The 19,966-nt window shown below is 41.5% G+C and overlaps 4 protein-coding genes, 1 long non-coding RNA gene and 1 pseudogene across 8 annotated transcripts; 3 read left to right on the top strand and 3 right to left on the bottom strand.

Moving 5' to 3' along the window:
* Positions 1–653: 653 nt before the first annotated feature.
* LOC135335964 (E3 ubiquitin-protein ligase TRIM71-like) lies at positions 654–3,381 on the bottom strand. Its single transcript, XM_064531703.1, has 2 exons — positions 3,144–3,381; positions 654–2,783 (listed from the first exon to the last, which is right to left on the bottom strand). The coding sequence occupies exon 2, from the start codon at positions 2,679–2,681 to the stop codon at positions 798–800; it is 1,884 nt and encodes a 627-aa protein (XP_064387773.1). The 5' UTR covers positions 2,682–2,783; positions 3,144–3,381; the 3' UTR covers positions 654–797.
* Positions 3,317–4,482, top strand: LOC135336080 (disintegrin and metalloproteinase domain-containing protein 10-like). Its single transcript, XM_064531871.1, has 4 exons — positions 3,317–3,469; positions 3,816–3,948; positions 4,132–4,256; positions 4,360–4,482. The coding sequence occupies exons 1-4, from the start codon at positions 3,412–3,414 to the stop codon at positions 4,443–4,445; spliced, it is 402 nt and encodes a 133-aa protein (XP_064387941.1). The 5' UTR covers positions 3,317–3,411; the 3' UTR covers positions 4,446–4,482.
* Positions 4,483–5,716: 1,234 nt separating this feature from the next.
* On the bottom strand, positions 5,717–7,504 carry LOC135336092 (uncharacterized). Of its 4 annotated transcripts, none has more exons than XR_010394682.1 (12): positions 7,099–7,504; positions 6,966–7,029; positions 6,855–6,907; positions 6,748–6,801; positions 6,555–6,633; positions 6,433–6,494; positions 6,337–6,381; positions 6,217–6,284; positions 6,112–6,170; positions 6,007–6,065; positions 5,897–5,950; positions 5,717–5,839 (listed from the first exon to the last, which is right to left on the bottom strand). It is a non-coding gene; the product is annotated as an uncharacterized LOC135336092 (long non-coding RNA). The 4 variants fall into 4 exon arrangements; XR_010394680.1 differs by having other exon boundaries at positions 6,759–6,801; XR_010394681.1 differs by having other exon boundaries at positions 6,759–6,801; positions 7,130–7,504.
* A 230-nt stretch (positions 7,505–7,734) lies between these two features.
* Positions 7,735–12,774, top strand: LOC135335917 (uncharacterized; annotated as a pseudogene).
* Positions 12,775–14,793: 2,019 nt separating this feature from the next.
* LOC135335946 (E3 ubiquitin-protein ligase TRIM71-like) lies at positions 14,794–17,195 on the bottom strand. The gene has a single exon (XM_064531668.1). It carries the CDS (start codon positions 17,100–17,102, stop codon positions 14,901–14,903), a length of 2,202 nt encoding a protein of 733 aa, XP_064387738.1. The 5' UTR covers positions 17,103–17,195; the 3' UTR covers positions 14,794–14,900.
* Positions 17,196–17,384: 189 nt separating this feature from the next.
* On the top strand, positions 17,385–19,714 carry LOC135336400 (CTD small phosphatase-like protein 2-B; the record flags this gene model as incomplete). The annotated part of the gene is made up of 6 exons (XM_064532163.1): positions 17,385–17,500; positions 17,556–17,667; positions 18,161–18,310; positions 18,530–18,736; positions 18,977–19,072; positions 19,347–19,714. Coding segments are annotated over 6 exons (792 nt in total), but the record flags the coding sequence as incomplete, so codon positions are not given.
* Between the last annotated feature and the right edge of the window lie 252 nt (positions 19,715–19,966).

The raw sequence follows: 19,966 nt of genomic DNA, 5'->3' as shown, positions 1-19,966 counted from the left end.
CGCTCATGCAGTTTTTAATTTTCGCGTTAACTGCTCTGCCCTATGCCTTATGAACATTTGCCACTACAAGTGAAATACTTCTTGTTTGTTGAATCTATAACTGAACAAGAAGATGCTCATATAATTATAGAACATTCACTCTGTGCATTAAGCTGCATCTCCACAGCGGTAAAACAGATGCGATAACGTTTTATCGTAATGACCTTAACCTTAACTGCTGTCAGTATAATTATGGATTCATTGTGTTGCTCTCGGTTGTAAATCCATTGAAGCTCAATCCTCAGAATGTAGGAAAACTATACTGAAACTAATTTTGCAGACAATAATTATGCACTGTCCATTTAATTTAATTATGGGGATAATTGAACAATGTGCACCATGAAATTTTATAATTATACATACGTATAATTATATATACGCACAATAATAACAGTATTCTAGAATAAATTATAATAGTAAATATTGTTAGTACTTCATAACACGTCTGTTGTTGTAATCGCACACAAAAACATCACCATCTTTGTCAGTACAAAGTCCGGAGACGTGCTTAAAGTTAGGTATAACATGAACTTGCTGGTGCTGGGCATTAAGAATAATCAATCGACTGTAGTTATATTTAGCGTTTGTGTTGTAGTGCTGACCGATAAAAGTAAAACCTTCATCGTCAATAGCGATCCCTGCTGGAGATTGGATAATTCCACTGCCGTACTGGGAAACAAAATTGCCTTCTGGAGTGAACACTTTGATCAAGTGGGAGCTATAATCAGCAACATGTAGATTCCCGCCATTGTCAAATGCTAATCCCCATGGGTTAACGAGATTGCTATTATTAGCAGCGTTGCCTTGAATGTGGTGAGAGAATTCACCATCAGATTGGAACACGGAACTCGCCGATTACTCCATTCTGATACAAACACTCTTCCATTCTTGCCAATAGCGATTCCTCGAGGGTTGCTCAACTGTCCATTCCCAGAACCACTTGAACCAAACTTGGAAATGAACTTGCCGTCCAAAGTAAGTTTTTGTATTCGTGGGTTAAATGTGTCAGCTACATACATGATGTTTCCTTTCAAGGCAATTCCAAATGGGGTGTAGAACTGACCGTCTGCAGATCTGTTACCTCCGGCTGTTCCTATGGTTCGAACGTTGGAACCATTTTGATCAAACACTGAGATGCAGTGATATCCAGTTACAGCAATGTACACATTGTTGTCATCATCGACGGCAACATCACCAGGGTTACTAGAAACTGAAAATGTACGAGAACTAGCAGACAATGAAGCGTAATTTCTCGGCTGTCGAACGTAAAGTGCAAATGGACTCTCCTCAATTTGCTCGTTGCTAATGGTGATGGATAGCTTGTGTTCACCAGCTGCGTTTGGTGTGAAGCTAATACCATAAGTACCATCCTTCTTGTCGACTACAACACCGGAGATCCCTGCTTCATTCGAACCCATCAGTGCTAGAGAAACTTTCACCGATTCACCGCCATGAGGAAAAGGTTTTCCATTTCCATTTTTTGCAGTGAGAAGCAACTTCCTCTCCTTCCCTACAGCAGCAGTTGGCTTCACTAAATCAATTGTACTTTGTCCTGGCATGCAACCACCACACACAGCTCCAAAAGTATCAATTTCATTTTCAAGTTGAGTGCTAAGGAGAGATACTGGCATTATATCTAACTTGCAAGGATCAAGAGAGCATTTATCAAATGTATCGAGAAGTTGTTGAGCTCGAATTGTTATCGGTTGCTTGGCAGCTAGCATTTCTACGGCTGTGTACTCTTGCGTGACTGACTCTAACTTTGAACAAATTTCGGAAAGAGAATCTTCCATTTTCTTGAGCTCTTCACCCTGGAGAGTAAGCGCTGTCTCTTTGCCGAGTGCCACATCAGCGCTTTTGGCCAAGAGTGCATCTTTTCGAGCTTTTAGTTTACGCTGAAGGTGGTTGAAAATGTCATTGATTTTATGATCGACTTCCTTGTGTTTAGCTTGAACACCTTGCATGACCTTTTCCACTTGTGAAATGGAATTCTTCAACTTGTCCTTTGCAGCCTCGGTTTTCCCAAGGTAAGAACTAAGCTCGGATTTCTCCTTCTCTCGAACAGAATCCATTTCTTCGTAAGCATGTTCTTTGTGCTTTCCAACCACACAGCGAATGCAGAGCAGGTCGTTGCATGTGTTGCAGTAATAGTCGAGAGATTCTTTCGAGTGTACTGAGCAGGTAAGAGGCTTGTGAGCTACGCTCTTGAATATATTTTCCTTTCCACCTTCTTTAGTACAGCTAACTAACTCGTGGTTTTTAGTCTTCCTCCATGAGCGATGATGGTCGGCACATTTCTCACAGAGAAACTCGCAGCAGCTACAACAAAAGAAGGCAGCTTGCCCCTTCACACAGTGATCGCAAAAAACAGATTTGTCACCTTTGATCAAGCCTTCAAATTCAGCAACCTCTGCTTCGTAAGTCTTCCTATGATCTTTTGATAGTGACTCTATACCACGACTAGACAGAGAGGAGGATTCATTGCACGTGGGGCAGGCTAGGCTCGATTTGGAAGGTCCTTCGTCGAGTCTCTTTTCCAAGCATTTTTTGCAGAATGAGTGTAGGCAATTGAGCATGCGTGGATCTTGGTACAGCTCTGAGCATATGCCACAGGTTGCAGAGGAGTTGGTATTAGAGGCCATATATTGAGTTAGTGAGGGCAGATAACACTTTCTTGAAATATTTCTGGTTTTATGGTTTAACAGTTTGATTGTTATAGTGGGGTGATTTGCCTTGGGGAGTTCCTGTATATAAAATCAGGTATACACATCAGTACATATCTACTGACTCTACTGCAATCCATTTAAGGATTTGCTCAGAGTGTCTACATAATTATGCATTCATTCAATGGGCTGGAAAATTATTGTCCAGTCATTGTAATAATAATGTACGGGTATTTATTGTCTTAATTATTGTACAGTCATTGATAAAGACTGCAATGTATATTGTTCAGATAACCACACTGGTGTATACAGTATGTAAACAAAAGACAGTATAGTAAGTCTACTGTCTTAGTCTTTGTAAATAAATAGTGTGTATTTGTAAATATCCATTGTGAATTGCTTATCGATGCCTAGGGCATAAGGTATTTACTATATACTTACTTATTCTTCACGAGTTCCTGACCTTGACCAGAGATAGAGTAATAGATTTCCTTACTTTATCTCTGCCTTGACCGATGTGAGTTTGAGTTATGAGAAGAAAAGGCGATACTGAGCATGCATGCGCGCGCATAATGTCGCCACAATGAAACAACCTGGTAAAGGGTCAACTTTTCACTTTTAGGGGTGTGTCACCGTAAAGATCAGCTACCCGGTTGCCCCACCTCAAAATCCTGAACATTCACAGAAAACTGATGTTGGTTTACATGATATGAAGTTATACAGCCTGTTATGCGTCGCTCTTCTCCTGGGGATCGTCCAAGGAGAGGGTGAGACTTCACAGTGTACTGTGTCTGTGTTATGACAGAGAGGTTTAATGATAGTCTGATATTATATACACTATCACCAGTGTAGTTGGCCATAGTATAGTAAGCTAGATACGTACTTAAGAGAGGGTTGTTTGCTTTATATCACCTACTGCACAGTGCCCTGGCTCATACACATTCAGGTACATGTATAAGATTGGTGAGGTGATTGATTTTTAATGCACGATTTTACTTCTCATTCCACAGAACAGCTTACAACTATAATATCGCAATGCCCCCACACACCACACACCACACACTACACACCACACACACACCACACACACACCACACACATACATAATTATAGCCCTGAGCCATTTTATTCGTCACTACGAGCCTCTCACCTACGACAGCGAGTCGTTGCTATGGAACCATCACAGAGTGAGACGCAGTATGCTGGGGGAGAGGTCTCTAGAACTACAGTTCACTGCCTTTGGAAGGTGAGTGGAAATTGTGTGTACTGTAACATGCATCCAACACTTGATAGCTCCATTCACATTAATACTATTATTGCAGACAGCGCTAGACTATCCCATAATTATACTGCAGACAAGTATCGTTAGTCTTTGTCAGCACTTGCACACATTTCACACTAACCTACTGAATGTTACGATTCTCTTCAGGGACTTCAACCTGCTGTTGAAACCTGAGACCCGTTTCTTTCACAAGAACTTCACCCTAACCATTGACGGACAGAAATCAAGCAGTCAATTGGCCAAAATCCATCTGTACAGTGGCGTTGATCAAAGTAAGTGTAGAGACATAAGGGTTCAGAGTTCAGGGGATCAGCTATCAATGGGTTAACGGAACTCTTGAAATATCATAATATTATAATACTTTTTGTCTTTAAGTTTCTGTTGGAGGTAGTGAACATGCCCTCTACCAACAACGTGTGCTGGGAGGGAGGGGTGTGCCCTCACTGATCAGTTGGTACTAACCACCTTGATAACCACCTCTCAGGCATAATAAAGAGGCAAATTTGTGACCACTATGTTAATTGAATTGAGATTGCATTGATGATTGAACATAGCCACACCCCTTTATGAAAGTCTGGGTACATCACTTACCATGCACTAGCTAGTAGCTGCTTTCAGTCTACATGTAATAGCGTTAGCTTGCAAAAGAGAATAGCCTGACAACAAACCACAATTGACCTAAGTAACTGATTGACTTTCAGCGTAGAACTAGTACACTGTACACTGTATACATGTAGACCAATCGGAGGTGTAATGTCTTATTGGCTACTTGCCTTCAAGCACTGTACGTCTGCTTTGCCATTTCTAAAGTCGTCGTGTCTCAGTAGAAGACTTTGAGAATGTGTTTGTTTTTCTACCGTTTGATAGTTTGTTTGGCTCAGCTGTTGCTGACAATCCAAATGTGTTGTGTTGACAAACACACTCTGCAATATCAGACACTCGTGTATCTCGTCCTCTTTCCTTTGGTTTGAGCATTACTATGACTGACGTATGTTTGTGTGGCATACATTATGTCGTATTATAGTGTCTTGTAAAGGTGGTGGGTATTGTTAGGAATAATGAATCATGTGTACAAATTAGCGATGCTGAAAGTCCCCGTATACGTACATGTACTTCTGTTTCAGTAGAAGCCAACACTGTTACAGTACCACTGTATCAGTGTTGGCTTTCTTTTCCTGACTAGGAATTGATGCAGTTTTTTGCTTAGGCAATTTAATTGTCTTCTATTAAAACATGCTTCTTGTACAATGTGATTTATAATGTGATTTCTATTTCTTCTCCCTCTTGTGTACAGCTATGCGTTCATCAAGCACCTCCCCTCTCTACCGGAGGTGATACTGAGTCGCCCTCCTGCCCTCCCCAACAAGACCAGGAGAGCTCCTGAATACACACTAGCACTGGACCTGGTGAGTGGCATGTACAATAACTATCTGTTCAGAGTCAGAGTGTGTTTCCCCATATATAAGTATCATATCATGTATACTCTGTTCCCACACTGGTCAGGTGGTGGTGGTAGGTACTAACAACATATACACAGCCAAAAATCCACGGGCCGTTTCATGCCTGTTACGGGCCCGTTACAGGTATAAATCCACGTGGTGTATTCAACTGTTTGGTTAGGTACTGTTTAGCAGCCTGTGGATTTCAGCATGTAATCAGCCGTGGAACGGGCTGTAAGCAGCCCTATGTTCTCAGTTAGTTCCGGTTTGCTTTTATACAGTTAAAAGCTGAGTTTGGCATGAATAATTCAACGAAGTGTTAAAATTTTTAAGAAACAAACATAGCCAGACAGTTCGACAGTTTACAACACTAATAGGAATGTTTCTTCTAGTGCTTGTGCTGCTCGAGTGTGTCACTGTGTGTATAAAGAAGACACGTGAATAATGGTTGGAAAGAAAATAATGTTTCTTACATTTATAAATTTTCTGTTTGACTGTTTGTACTACCAGCCATGTCCTCTGTCACACTGTGTGTATAAAGAAGACATGTGAATATCGTTGCAAAGAAAATAATGTTTCTTACCAATATAATGTGTTGTTCGACTGTTCGTACTGTCCACAGACCAGCCATGTCCTCTGTCACTGTGTATATAGTGAATATCGTTGCAAAGAAAATAATGTTTCTTACCAATATAATGTGTTGTTCGACTGTTCGTACTGTCCACAGACCAGCCATGTCCTCTGTCACTGTGTATATAGTGAATATGGTTGCAAAGAAAATAATGTTTCTTACCATTATACATTTTTTGTTTGACTGTTTGTACTGTCACAGACCAGCCATGTCCACAGCCAGTAACTTAACTAAAGCAAAACACAAACAAAGTTTTTATAATTAATATGAATGATTGCTTACCTGCCAAATTCTGATAGTTCCTAAAGTATAGGTGTGTCCACGATGCTGTAATTAGACCAACCAATGTAAACGACAATAATTATTATTGTAAAATACCTTCTGGTCATGATGGGTTGAAATCATTGATGGCATGAGCATTCCAATTTATATATGTACATCTGTATGTGTGCATCAGTACACGAGTTTAAAGTGAGTTAAATAATTATTAATTGGCTCACATTCTCAAGTAGTGTGACAAGGAACCTCAATCTCTCGAGCTCAATCAGTACAGTAATGATGACATAGACACAGGTACATCTGTGTGTGCATACGTACGTAAACGAGTTCGAGTAAGTGAGTCAATAATAGAACCTGAATCTCGAGCTCGTAAAGTAATGATGACACAATATCATAGGTATACATTTTATATACCTCGTACTCACTTATATAGTAGTCGTTGTAGAGGTCCTTTTTAGATGTGTATTCCTATACATAAGCAGCATATTGACCAACATTTTAAAAACCAGCTGAGCACTCACTTATATTAAACGTTGTAGAAGAAGTCAACAACCTGCGTCAGAGGCAACCAGATCTGCAATACGAAATAACTCCGTCAACATAATTATTTATACATTACCACATAAGCACACCTTGTAGCCTATAGAGCTAGACTCCTAGAGACAGTGAAAGAAGAATTGCAGAGACATCTAGCAGCTGACAAATGGACAGAAGTGAGTATTAATTAGACCTACTATACTAGCTCCTTATTTAGACTCTACTTACTTCCTCTCTCTCTCTTTTCTTGCTAGCTGGCCTTGGCAGTCAGCTCCATAAATAATATAATTACTCCATCCATCCTTTAAAGCTGCAACTGAACGAGAACATCAAACTGAAGCACCTTTTCAGTCTCTTGGTGGATTTCGTAGCTAAGCAACTTTCTCTCTGCGCATGCGCATACACTGGCTGCACAGGCTGTAAGCAGGACGTGGGTGGTACAGGCTGAAACAGGCCCGTTATTTACGGTCCGTATTCAGGACAGGATGTACGTGCTGTAACAGGCCTGTGGTTCCAGGATGTAAGCGGGCCGTGGGCGATTACATCCGCATACAGGCCCGTATTCCGGCCTGTATTCAACTGATTTTCCCCACGGGCCTGAAACAGGCCTGTGGATTTTTGGCTGTGTACAGTTGTCTCTGTCTTTTTTTGTGCTGTTTATATTGTGTTACTAGGACAGTGTTATGTTGCTATGCCCTCGGGATATAAACTAGTTATAACACGTGCACTCGGGCTGCATGGCATATATTGCACTCAGCCCTCGGGGCTGGCGCCCTCGTGCTTCAGTGCAATATATTCCATACATCCCTCGTGCCCTTGTTATAAACTATAACATACACACTTCCGGGAGTCTTAGTGTAGACTGCTTTCTTATCCCTTTCCTTGCCATTCGTGAAAATCTGGAACAGGAGCGTCTTTAGGTGGATCAATTAGTGTGGATCCGGCCTCACCACGCCTCCATGTCATTCTATTAGTCTAGATCCGGCTAGCAATTCTAGCTGGGACTCCCAGTTCTAGCTTGTTTTGTTTAGCGTGTCAGAGACTGGGAGAAGATGATTGGCACTCCCTGGCTCCTTTGGATGTACAGCTGTCCAGATCCCTAGAACATACCCTCCATTCTGACGAGTTATCAGTGCATAGGGTGCTTACTAGATTCTTGCCAGCCAGTACAGTTCAAGCTACACACAGCACCGCTCAACTATTCTCTACCCCATTATCTAGCTAAATCTGGTCCAACTAGACAGCAGACACAGCTAGTTAATTCAGTAAAGCCAGGGGTAGCCCTACTTCTACGGTTGTTCAGTACCCACGGTAACAATTCCTCTGGGCTGGGCTAACTAGAGTAAACGACCAATAATCAACCACCACGTATATTCGGACGCTTGGCTTCTGCAAACTAAAGACTGGACAGCTATTATTTGTAGTGGATATTATAGCACAGCTATGGACCTCTCTGCTTGCAAAAAGCTAAGCTGCTAACTTCTGTTTCTGCAAAGATAGGGTCCAGAATGTTCGAGTGGCCGGTGAATGCAAATATCAGCCAAACATGTCATTTTACAGACAACAAGCTTGTATTTCTCACCTGTTGAGATACAGATTCACACTGTTACTTCTAAAGCAAGAACTATTCTAGTCCAACAAACATAGCCTAGACTTACATCAACAGATAGAGAACAAGAGATTTGCAGGATAGTACAAAGATAGCTGTTGCATGTTATCAATTACTGAGAGGTCAAAGGTCAAGTTGATGTTATACAATGATATACAAACTCCGTTCTATGAGCCATGTGCTGTTTCAAAATGGCATCCAACTTGAGGTAATACATGTAATAGATATATTTAGGTACAGTAGAACTGAATATTTGTGTTTAGTAGATCTATAATTATGTATTGGTTTATGCTGCTAAATTCTTTAATCTAATATCAATTTCCCTGTAGGCCATGCAGTTATAATCAGTACGACAGAAGCTGCTTAGAGAAAGCTATATCTGAGCTTGAGAAAGGAACTATTCCTAGTGTGCGAAGAGCTGCTTTATTATACGGTATACCGAGATCGACTCTTCATGACCATTTTAAGGAAAAAGTTGCGCCTAATGCAAAGCCTGGACCTGCACCATATCTCAGCATTGAGGAAGAGGAAGAATTGTCGAACTTTCTTGTTAAATGTTCAAGAATAGGATACCCTAAGACAAGGCAACAGGTTGTAGGAATTGTTCAGGAAATTGTTGGCAAACGGCGTCCAGATGTATGTGTAACAAATGGATGGTGGGAGAGATTTTCGAATCGTCACCCAAATATTTGTTTGAAAACTTCAATACCCCTCTCTTATGTCCGTGCCATGGCAGAAGATGAGGGATCACTGAAAGGTTACTTTGATCTGCTGGAAACAACACTGCACGAGAATGATATTTTTGATCATCCTAGTCATAATTATATATAATTGTGACGAGACGGGCATGCCTCTCAATCCCAAGCCTTTAAAAGTTGTTAGTGAAAGAGGTGCCAAAAATCCATCAAATATCTGTGGCTCCACAAAGAACCAAGTATCGGTTTTAGCCTGCTCAAGTGCCACTGGACATACGCTTCCCCCTTACATAATTTTAGCACGAAAAACTTTGAACCAAGAAATTACATTCAATGAAGTACCTGGATCTAGGTATGGTCTCTCCACCAGAGGATGGATGGATATGCGTTTGTTTAGTGAGTGGTTTACAGTTCATTTTTTGCCTTATGCTCCTTCTGCTCGACCTTTACTACTCCTAATGGATGGCCACAAGTCACACTTCTGTCCTGAAAATTAATGATAAAAATGGCAGCAAAGGAAGGTATCGTACTTTTTGCTCTCCCCCCTCACACTACTCACTTGTGTCAACCCCTTGACAAAGGTCCTTTTGCGCCTTTAAAAATCGAATGGAGAAAAGTTGTGCATAAATTTGTATCTGCTAACAAAGGTCGAGAAGTCACTGTTTATGATTTCAATACTGTTTTCTCTGAGGCTTGGTACAATGCTATGACAGCAAGTAATGTAATTTCTGGATTTAGATGCACGGGTATATACCCTTTCAATAGAAATGCTGTAAAAGCAAGATCTGAAAAATTCCGTAGGTTCGATCAAGATGCTCTATCAAAGGGGATCAAGATCAACTATGTTCCTCTCTTCAGCCCCGACCGAGCTAGACACACTGACAGTAATCTTGATACAGAAGATGAAAATGATAGCAGTTCGAGTGCTTCTTCTCCTCCTCTTGGTAATAGCAGGTGCAACACACTCCCTCCCATCCAACACAAAACTCTCAAAGATTTTTTGGTCACACCTAAGGCACCAAACCGAGGAAAGGGTCCAGTGCCAAAGGGTAGGGTTTTAACAAGCCGGCAAAATTTGCTTCTTCTAGAAGAACAGAAAAAAAAGAAACAAGAAGAAGCTCAGCTCAAGGAAGATCGCAAGAATCTCCGAGAAGAGAAACTGCGGCTTAAGAAACTGAAAGTATCGGGTAAGCTTGTCTGTAATAATTATGCAATGTTTCATATTTTGCTCTCACTTTCAGCTGCCACCAGAAAAGCTTCTAAAAGTGCTCGCAGCAGAATAGCAACCAAAACTTCTGTCACTACTGTTGATGGTACTTTTTATTTTCATGCATGCATGCATGCATGCTTTAAGTTTCAATGTCTACTCCGTATATGTATCTTGAATTTCTTGCAGATTTTTCTCCTGAAGAAGAAGCCAGGTATGAGAGGAGACGTGAGGAGGGATATGACATTCCAGACCCACGCTACGAACGCTGGCTCGGTAAGAAATGCAAATTTGGAATATTTGTATGTACGTAGATGCGTATAGAAATGACTGTAGACCCCAACAATCTAGAAACAAGAAAGGGCCACTGTAATGATTCTAACAGTTCAGGTGACAGCGAGCCGTTTCAAACGAAAGCAGTGTATGGAGGTGAGATAATGGTACATGTATGCATTTTAATTATTGATTTGTTAGCTGCGTCCAAGGGGAGCCATTCGAAGGAGAACAGTCTCTCTACTTCCCCTGTTATCCCTAAACCCACTCAGACTGGAGGAAGGGGTAGAGGTGAGATAGCGAACATGCTCTTTATTCAGAATGTAATTAATTGATTTGTTAGTTACGTCCAAGGGGAGCCGTCCGGAGGAGAACGGTCTCTCTACTTCCCCTGTTATCCCTAAACCCACTCAGACTGGAGGAAGGGATAGAGGTGAGATAGTGAACATGCTCTTTATTCAGAAAGTAATTACCGTATATCTTCTAATTTATCGGACACTTCTAATTACCCCGGACACTCTTTTGGGCAATTTTCGTTGTTCTAATACAACGGACACTCCAGTACTTTAATATTACATTTGTTCTAAATATCCGGACAATACCTTGAAAAGTTGAGTTACCATTCATAGACGGCAAGTAAGACTTGGAGTGCTGCAGTTAGATAGCTTTGAGTAGCTAGTTTTAGATAGTTAGTGCAACTATTCAGTCGTACCTTGTTCTATTAAACTTAGCTAGCTCGCATGCAGCTGCTTGCTTGTTCTAATTATTCCGGACACTTCGCATGCTCTATAAAAATCTGTTCCAATTATACCCGGACAATTTCCAAAATAATTATTTTTTGCTGTCCGATAAATTAGAAGATATACGGTAATTGATTTGTTAGTTACGTCCAAGGGGAGCCTTCCGGAGGAGAACGGTCTCTCTACTTCCCCTGTTATCCCCAAACCCACTCAGACTGGCGGAAGGGGTAGAGGTGAGATAGTGAACATGCTCTTTATTCAGAATGTAATCAATTGATTTGTTAGCTGCGTCCAAGGGGAGCCGTCCGGAGGAGAACGGTCTCTCTACTTCCCCTGTTATCCCTAAACCCACTCAGACTGGAGGAAGGGGTAGAGGTGAGATAGTGAACATGCTCTTTATTCAGAATGTAATCAATTGATTTGTTAGCTGCGTCCAAGGGGAGCCGTCCGGAGGAGAACGGTCTCTCTACTTCCCCTGTTATCCCTAAACCCACTCAGACTGGAAGAAGGGATAGAGGTGAGATAGCGAACATGCTCTTTATTCAGAATGTGATATAATTGATTTGTTAGCTGCGTCCAAGGGGAGCCGTCCGGAGGAGAACGGTCTCTCTACTTCCCCTGTTGTCCCTAAACCCACTCAGACTGGAGGAAGGGATAGAGGTGAGATAGTGAACATGCTCTTCATTCAGAATGTAATTAATTGATTTGTTAGCTGCGTCCAAGGGGAGCTGTCCGGAGGAGAACAGTCTCTCTACTTCCCCTGTTATCCCTAAACCCACTCAGACTGGAGGAAGGGGTAGAGGTGAGATAGCGAACATGTTTTTTATAAAGAAAGTAATTAATTGATTTGTTAGCTGCGTCCAAGGGGAGCCGTCCGGAGGAGTACGGTCTCTCTACTTCCCCTGTTGTCCCTAAACCCACTCAGACTAGAGGAAGGGGTAGAGGTGAGACACATACGTAATCGTAATTATACCTGGCAGCTTTAATGACAGTTGGTGGCTATAATTATTTTACTGAGTATCGTAATATCCGAACATGTGTGCACACATAGTAATACGTGTATATAGTAATTCACTGTTATTATTACAGGAAGCAATGAAGCTATTCTGGTGATGTGCTGCACAGACGGTACTTGCAATCATCCCAGAGCAAGTAACTGGGTCAGCTATGACAGCTGTGACGAATGGTTTCACTGTGTGTGTGCAGGTGTCAGAATTAATGATGCTCCAAACACTGAATTTATTTGCCATTGCTGTCATGGAATTTAGTTTTCTACTGGCGAGACAAGTGTTTATTATGTATGATTATTGACAATGAATGTGTGTTTATGGTGTGATTATTATTGTGTTGTTCATAAGCTTAATCGCTATAGATGCTTGACCTTTGACCTCTCAGTAATTGATAACATGCAACAGCTATCTTTGTACTATCCTGCAAATCTCTTGTTCTCTATCTGTTGATGTAAGTCTAGGCTATGTTTGTTGGACTAGAATAGTTCTTGCTTTAGAAGTAACAGTGTGAATCTGTATCTCAACAGGTGAGAAATACAAGCTTGTTGTCTGTAAAATGACATGTTTGGCTGATATTTGCATTCGCCGACGACTGGAACATTCTGGACCCTATCTTTGCAGAAACAGAAGTTAGCAGCTTAGCTTTTTGCAAGCAGAGAGGTCCATAGCTGTGCTATAATATTCACTGCAAATGATAGCTGTCCAGCCTTTAGTTTGCAGAAGCCAAGCGTCCGAATATACGTGGTGGTTGATTATTGGTCGTTTACTCTAGTTGAGCCACGCCTCCCAATTCTCAAGGCTAGGTACATGTCTCTGTCTAGCTGCTTCTTCAGCTTCTTGCTCAGTTTTGTGGCTTAGAGAAAGGCCAGCTACTCAGGGGGAAGAGTCCAGATGAAAGTCTGGCAGCCAGGTGACGTCCAAACGGTCAGTTATTCTTTCCACCAACTTTTTAATCTAGTCTAGTCCTGCTTGCACTGCTACTACTACTGCTACTCTTCCTACTACTACTACTGCTACTCTTCCTAGCTAGTCAGTCAAAGGTTTCTTTTTTTTTTTTTTTTTTTTAACTACATATGCACAAAGAGACATCAAAGCTTACATCAAAGGACACAGATTTTTAGCCTACTTGACTGATAAGGCCGTTACCTAGACTACAGTTTGTTTGTCAGGGAGGAGCTCACATACAACTTCATCTAATTCATCATAACGATTCGTTACCGTTGTTGTAATTTCTACAACAGATTGCCAAGGAAAGAGTTATATCTCTCATAGTGGATACATTGACTAAAACATTATCACAACGTATAATAATAACTATGCACAGCACACCAAAAATTGTCAGTTTAATCAATATTATGTCACTTTAGTTGTTGAAGTAACTTCATGATTGTACCCTTCTCTTCACAATACTCCTCGTCAGTCAACACCCCGCTTTGCTTTAGATTTTGTAGTTCATTCAACTGCCTGTATAGCTTCGACCTACTCTCTATAACTTTTGCTGGGCTATTGCTTGCAATATGTGTCGAACTGGTAGACACAGCAGGAGACAAAGCAGTAGCAATCACAGTTGCCGCATCAGAGTGAGCCTGAGCAACTGGCACATTGTCTTTCTTTCGAGATGGAGTGCCGCTGCTAGCACGAGTGAACATTGTGGTGTTAGGCGGATACTACAATACATACCACTTGCTACCATTTCGGCCCATATACGAAATTGCATAGGTGTATAATCACTAAGGTGCTTTTCTTTCAATGAGTCGACCAGTTGCTGAACTTTCTGTTCCTTGTCAGCCTTGCCAGGTACTTTTTTCTTTGTATTAACCACAGATACGCCATCACTTCGAGGACGCTTGCGACTCTCTTTGGTGTTGCTTAAGCCATCACACCACCTGCCACAGCATTACTTTGCCTTACTTTTTGGATTATTAATACAGGACCACACCTCCTCCAGATCACGCCTATTTCTAATCCGCACAACACTTGAACCCTCCACATATCCAACATCGAAGTCACTATCAACAATTTCCCGAATACAGTCACCCCGCTATTCCGGCCAACCTGCATGGTCTCAAGGGTGACCGGAGTCTACTGTAGGCAATATTAATGTTTTCGGAGTTATACTGTAATAATTGTCCATCTAGCGTGTATGTTGCGAACGTCCGATTTCAACTTTTTTTGTAGCCCTTCGAATAACCTTAATTATACGTATACTGCATTAGCGGGTAATTTTCATTTGAAGGTCTAATGTCTGACCACGATTTAATATTTTACCCACGAATGAAGCAACCTTGCTTACCTTTACCTGCAGTGCAATTTCCAACCATGAAAATATTACCTATGATATTTTTACCCCCGAAAATTACCCGCTATACCGTTACGGTAATCAGCATCTTATACATCATATTAATTTTGTATACACGCGCAATAATGGTATAATTAATCTGTTCTAATAAAGGCTATAATATATAGTATACCAAACACAATTATGCTGTTTGCTAGCTAGTACTTCATGACACGCTTGTTGCTGTGATCGCACACAAAAACATTACCATCTTTGTCGTTACAAACTCCAACGACAGAATTAAAGTTCTGTATAGTATGGACTTGCTGGTGCTGGGCATTCAGAATAATCAATCGACTGCTCGTGCTGTTATATTCACCGATAAATGTAAAACCTTCATCGTCAATAGCGATTCCTGCTGGAGATTGGATAATCCCACTGCCGTACTGGGAGACAAATTTGCCTTCTGGAGTGAACACTTTGATCAATTGGGAGGTATAGTCAGCAACATGTAGATTCCCCTCATTATCAAATGCTAGACCCCATGGGTTAGCGAGAGTGCTATTGTCAGCAGCATTGCCTTGAATGTGGTGAGAGAATTCACCATCAGATTGGAACACGGAAACACGCTGATTACTGTACTCTGATACAAACACTCTTCCATTCTTGCCAATAGCGATTCCTCGAGGGTTGCTCAACTGTCCATTCCCAGAACCACTTGAACCGAACTTGGAAATGAACTTGCCATCCAAGGAAAGCTTTTGTATTCGATGGTTACCTGAGTCAGCTACATACATGATGTCTCCTTTTAAGGCAATTCCAAGTAGGGTGTTGAACTGACTGTCTGCAGATCCGGTGCTTCCGGCTGTTCCTATGGTTCGAATGTTGGAACCATTTTGATCAAACACTGAGATGCAGTGATATCCATATACAGCAATGTACACATTGTTGTCATCGTCGACGGCAACATCACCAGAGGAACTAGAAACTGAAAACGTACGAGAACTAGCAGACATCGAAGCATAATTTCTCGGCTGTCGAACGTAGAGTGCAAATGGACTCTCCACAATTTGCTCGTTGCTAATGGTGATGGATAGCTTGTGTTCACCAGCTGTGTTTGGTGTGAAGCTAATACCATAAGTGCCATTCTTCTTGTCAACTACAACACCGGAGATCCCTGCTTCATTCGAACCCATCAGGGCTAGAGAAACTTTCACCGATTCACCGCCATGAAAAAAAGGTTTTCCATTTACATCTTTTGCAGTGAGAAGTAACTTCCTCTCCTTCCCTACAGCAGCAGTTGGCTTCACTAGATCAATTGTACTTTGACCCGCTATGCAACCACTACACACTGCTCCAAATGCATTGATTTCGTTTTCAAGTTGAGTGCTAGAGAGAGATACTGGCATTATATCTAGCTTGCAAGGATCAAGAGAGCATTTATCAAACTTGTCGAGAAGTTGTTGAGCACGAATTGTTATCAGTTGTTTGGCAGATAGCATTTCTACGGCTGTGTACTTTTCCGTAACTGATTCTAACTTTGAGCAGATTTCAGAAAGAGCATTTTCCATTCTCTTGAGTTCTTCGCTCTGGAGAGTAAGCGCTGTCTCCTTGCCGAGTGCCACATCAGCGCTCTTGGCCAAGAGTGCATCTTTTCGAGCTTTTAGTTTACGCTGAAGGTGGTTGAAAATTTCATTGATTTTCTGATCGACTTCCTTGTGATTTGCTTGAGCACCTTGCATGACCTTTTCTACTCGTGAAATGGAATTTTTCAACTTGTCCTTTGCAGCCTCGGTTTTCCCAAGGTAAGAAATAAGCTCGGATTTCTCCTTCTCTCGAACAGAATCCATTTCTTCGTAAGCATGTTCTTTATGCTTTCCAACCACACAGCGAATGCAGAGCAGGTCGTTGCATGTGTTGCAGTAATAGTCGAGAGATTCCTTTGAGTGTACTGAGCAGGTAAGAGGCTTGTGAGCTACGCTCTTGAATATATTTTCCTTTCCACCTTTTTTAGTGCAGCTAACCAACTCGTGGTTTTGAGTCTTCCTCCATGAGCGATGATGGTCGGCACATTTTTCACAGAGAAACTCGCAGCAGCTACAACAAAAGAAGGCAGCTTGCCCCTTCACACAGTGATCGCAAGAAACAGATTTGTCACCTTTGATCAAGCCTTCAAATTCAGCCACCTCTGCTTCATAAGTCTTCCTATGATCTTTTGATAGTGACTCTATACCACGACTAGACAGAGAGGAGGATTCATTGCACGTGGGGCAGGCTAGGCTCGATTTGGAAGGTCCTTCGTCGAGTCTCTTTTCCAAGCATTTTTTGCAGAATGAGTGTAGGCAGTTGAGCATGCGTGGATCTTGGTACAGCTCTGAGCATATACCACAGGTTGCAGAGGAGTTGGTATTAGAGGCCATAATTGAGTTAGTGAGGGCAGATAACACTTTCTTGGAATGTTTCTGGTTTTATGGTTTAACAGTTTGATTGTTATAGTGGGGTGATTTGTTTCGGGGGAGGGGGGGTTATATAATATTCATTAGTAAATACCAGAGCCCCCACACCCTAATATTGCACATGTATAGACTAGAGCCTTGTGTGCGTGACTGTGTGGGGTGGTGTCCGTGAATACACTTAAGGCCTGTGAATGTTATTAGCGTTGTTGTAATGAGCTTTGATTATCGGTACTTTGACCCCACAAAACTAACGATGTAATCGCTGCGAATGTGTTGATTGTGACACTGTGGACATTACCTATATCCGCACTAAGTATAGTAAACATTGGCAAGCTGCCTTCCATTAATGCTCCTTGTACAATGTGATTACTTTGGTGAATCAACTATAATATTATTTCCTCTCCCTCTTGTGTACAGCTATGCGTTCATCAAGCACCTCCCCTCTCTACCGGAGGTGGTACTGAGTCGACCTCCTGCCCTCCCCAACAAGACCAGGAGAGCTCCTGAATACACACTAGCACTGGACCTGGTGAGTGGCATGTACAATAAATGTTCACTCAGAGTCTGAGTGTGTGTAACAGAATCATCATGTACTCGTACAGGGAAGTGCCCACACTGGTCAGGTGGGGGAGGGGTGGTCGGTACTCACACCTACGCAACTATAACCGCATCCTAGGCCTAGTTTACTACCTCAAATTCAGAAACAACCCAAATTCAGGAGTGAAATTTAGCCACCATTTCAAAGCTTCTGGGCACAGCACTGCATTTGTGTTATAGGGTCAGTTATAATTATTTGATTTGCTGCAGTCTCTCATAAGCTACATGTTGTGCTATGCATTGTGCTGTATAGTAGCTACTCACTGATGAGAAACTGGTTTTGTGTGGTAGGGTAGACTTAGAACTTAGCTACCAATTATACTGTACAAGCGTTAATGGTTTTAACGAATTTTACACATTCGTTCTTTGATGGTTTCTATACACTTTACACACACACACCCACCCACACACACACACACACACAGGATGAGACGTTAGTTCACTGCAGTCTCACACATTTGGACAACCCTGACTTCACATTCAACATTGACTTCAGTGGCACCAACTACACTGTCTCTGTTAGACTGAGGCCGTTCTTTAGAGAGTTTCTTGAGAGAGTATCACAGAAGTTTGAGGTAACTGGTCCTGAACTAGCTACATGTAGCATTGGTACTGATTTTAATTGTAAATGGTATTTCATATTAAACTGTCCTCCTGCAAGTGTAGTGTGTATGATTATAGTGTATGTAAATGCACATTGAAGTACATGTACAAGACAGGTAGAGATCATCAAAGCTACAACTGTACAATGACACGTATTGAGTAAAGATCACTAACCCCCGCCCACCACACAGGTCATCCTCTTCACAGCCTCCACTAAAGAGTACGCAGATAAGCTGATGAATCTACTGGACCCTCATCGCAAGCTGGTACAACACCGATTGTTTCGTGAACACTGTGTTTGTGTAGGGGGCCTGTTTATCAAAGAGCTCGGTATTCTCGGACGTGATCTCTCAAAGACGATTATAGTGGACAATTCACCGCAAGCCTTTGGTTATCAGGTAATGCAGTAATGTACTGTTTGTGTGTTGTATACTACTGGTATATACCAGCATTTTGTTCTCAAGGCTAAGTAGTCCAATGTTGTAAGGGTGGTATTTCCTGAGCCCTGAGCTTACTATTACAACATGGCGTGAACTTACCTGTGTAAAGTTATCTGTTGAATCGATACGCTATGATTTAATTGACAGTGTGTATAGTGTTCAGTCACCAATTTCACCGCGTGTGTTTCTCCACTACAGATGTCTAATGGTGTCCCTATCTCTAGTTGGTTTGTGGAGGACACTGACTCTGAGCTCATGCAAATGGTGCCCTTCCTGGAGTCACTCCTAGACAAGGTACAGTAGCAGTGCATGGTGCAAACATTGCAGCTCTGTAGGTTGTGTGTAACCATGTGTGCAGTAGCTATGTCCATTCAATACTGCAGTAGAATAAAGACTTATGGGGAAAAACCAACAAAAATTTCAGACACTAAGTTTGTATTTTTGTAGTTGGAATAACTGTGTCGTATAGAGTGGTGTGATTTACAGTGTCCCGTAATCGTGTGTTTCACTGTGTAGCTCATTGCAAGGTTCATTTACTTGTTTCAACACACACACGCATTATTCGTAGGATGATGTTCGGCCTTATATTCGAGACAAGTATCGCGTTCACGAACTGTTACCACAAGACTCTCAAACTTGCCAAACTAACGATAGCTCTGAGCTACCAAGAGAACATTAACAACCTCCCCCCTTCCTTACACTGCCCCTATTATTAGCCAATCTAATTGCTCTTTATTACCCACCCACCCTATAATTATATGGTATATGTGTTATTCTTATGTATGTGTTGCACTGAGTATGTTTTGTACAACCCAATCCATTCAAGCTCTCTTCTCTTTCTGTTGCACTGGAGTTATTTTGGTTTTGTTTTCCTACTTCTCTCACTAAATATTTTATGTTACCCTCTTTACTTTGTTGATGTGTATCACAGGTATAGTGCATCATTGAACGATAATTATAATTATTATGGAAAGTAAAGTTTTCCAAGTGCATGTGAGAATGTTCAAAAATACGTTTTGACAGTTTAATAAGACATAATTATTTATCTGCATATTGACGATCTGCTCTCTCTATATTATAAGCAATTCAGGCCAAGTTGAATTAATGGATTGGTTTTGTGGGACAGTTGGGTGCATGCATGTGTGGTATTTGACTATATATATACCTCTCTAGATGGTGTGTGCATGC

Source organism: Halichondria panicea, chromosome 5, assembly GCF_963675165.1.
Source record: "Halichondria panicea chromosome 5, odHalPani1.1, whole genome shotgun sequence".
NCBI classification, from domain to species: domain Eukaryota; kingdom Metazoa; phylum Porifera; class Demospongiae; order Suberitida; family Halichondriidae; genus Halichondria; species Halichondria panicea.
Note: the sequence above shows the minus strand (reverse complement) of the source record. Positions and strands in the feature narration are given on the sequence as shown.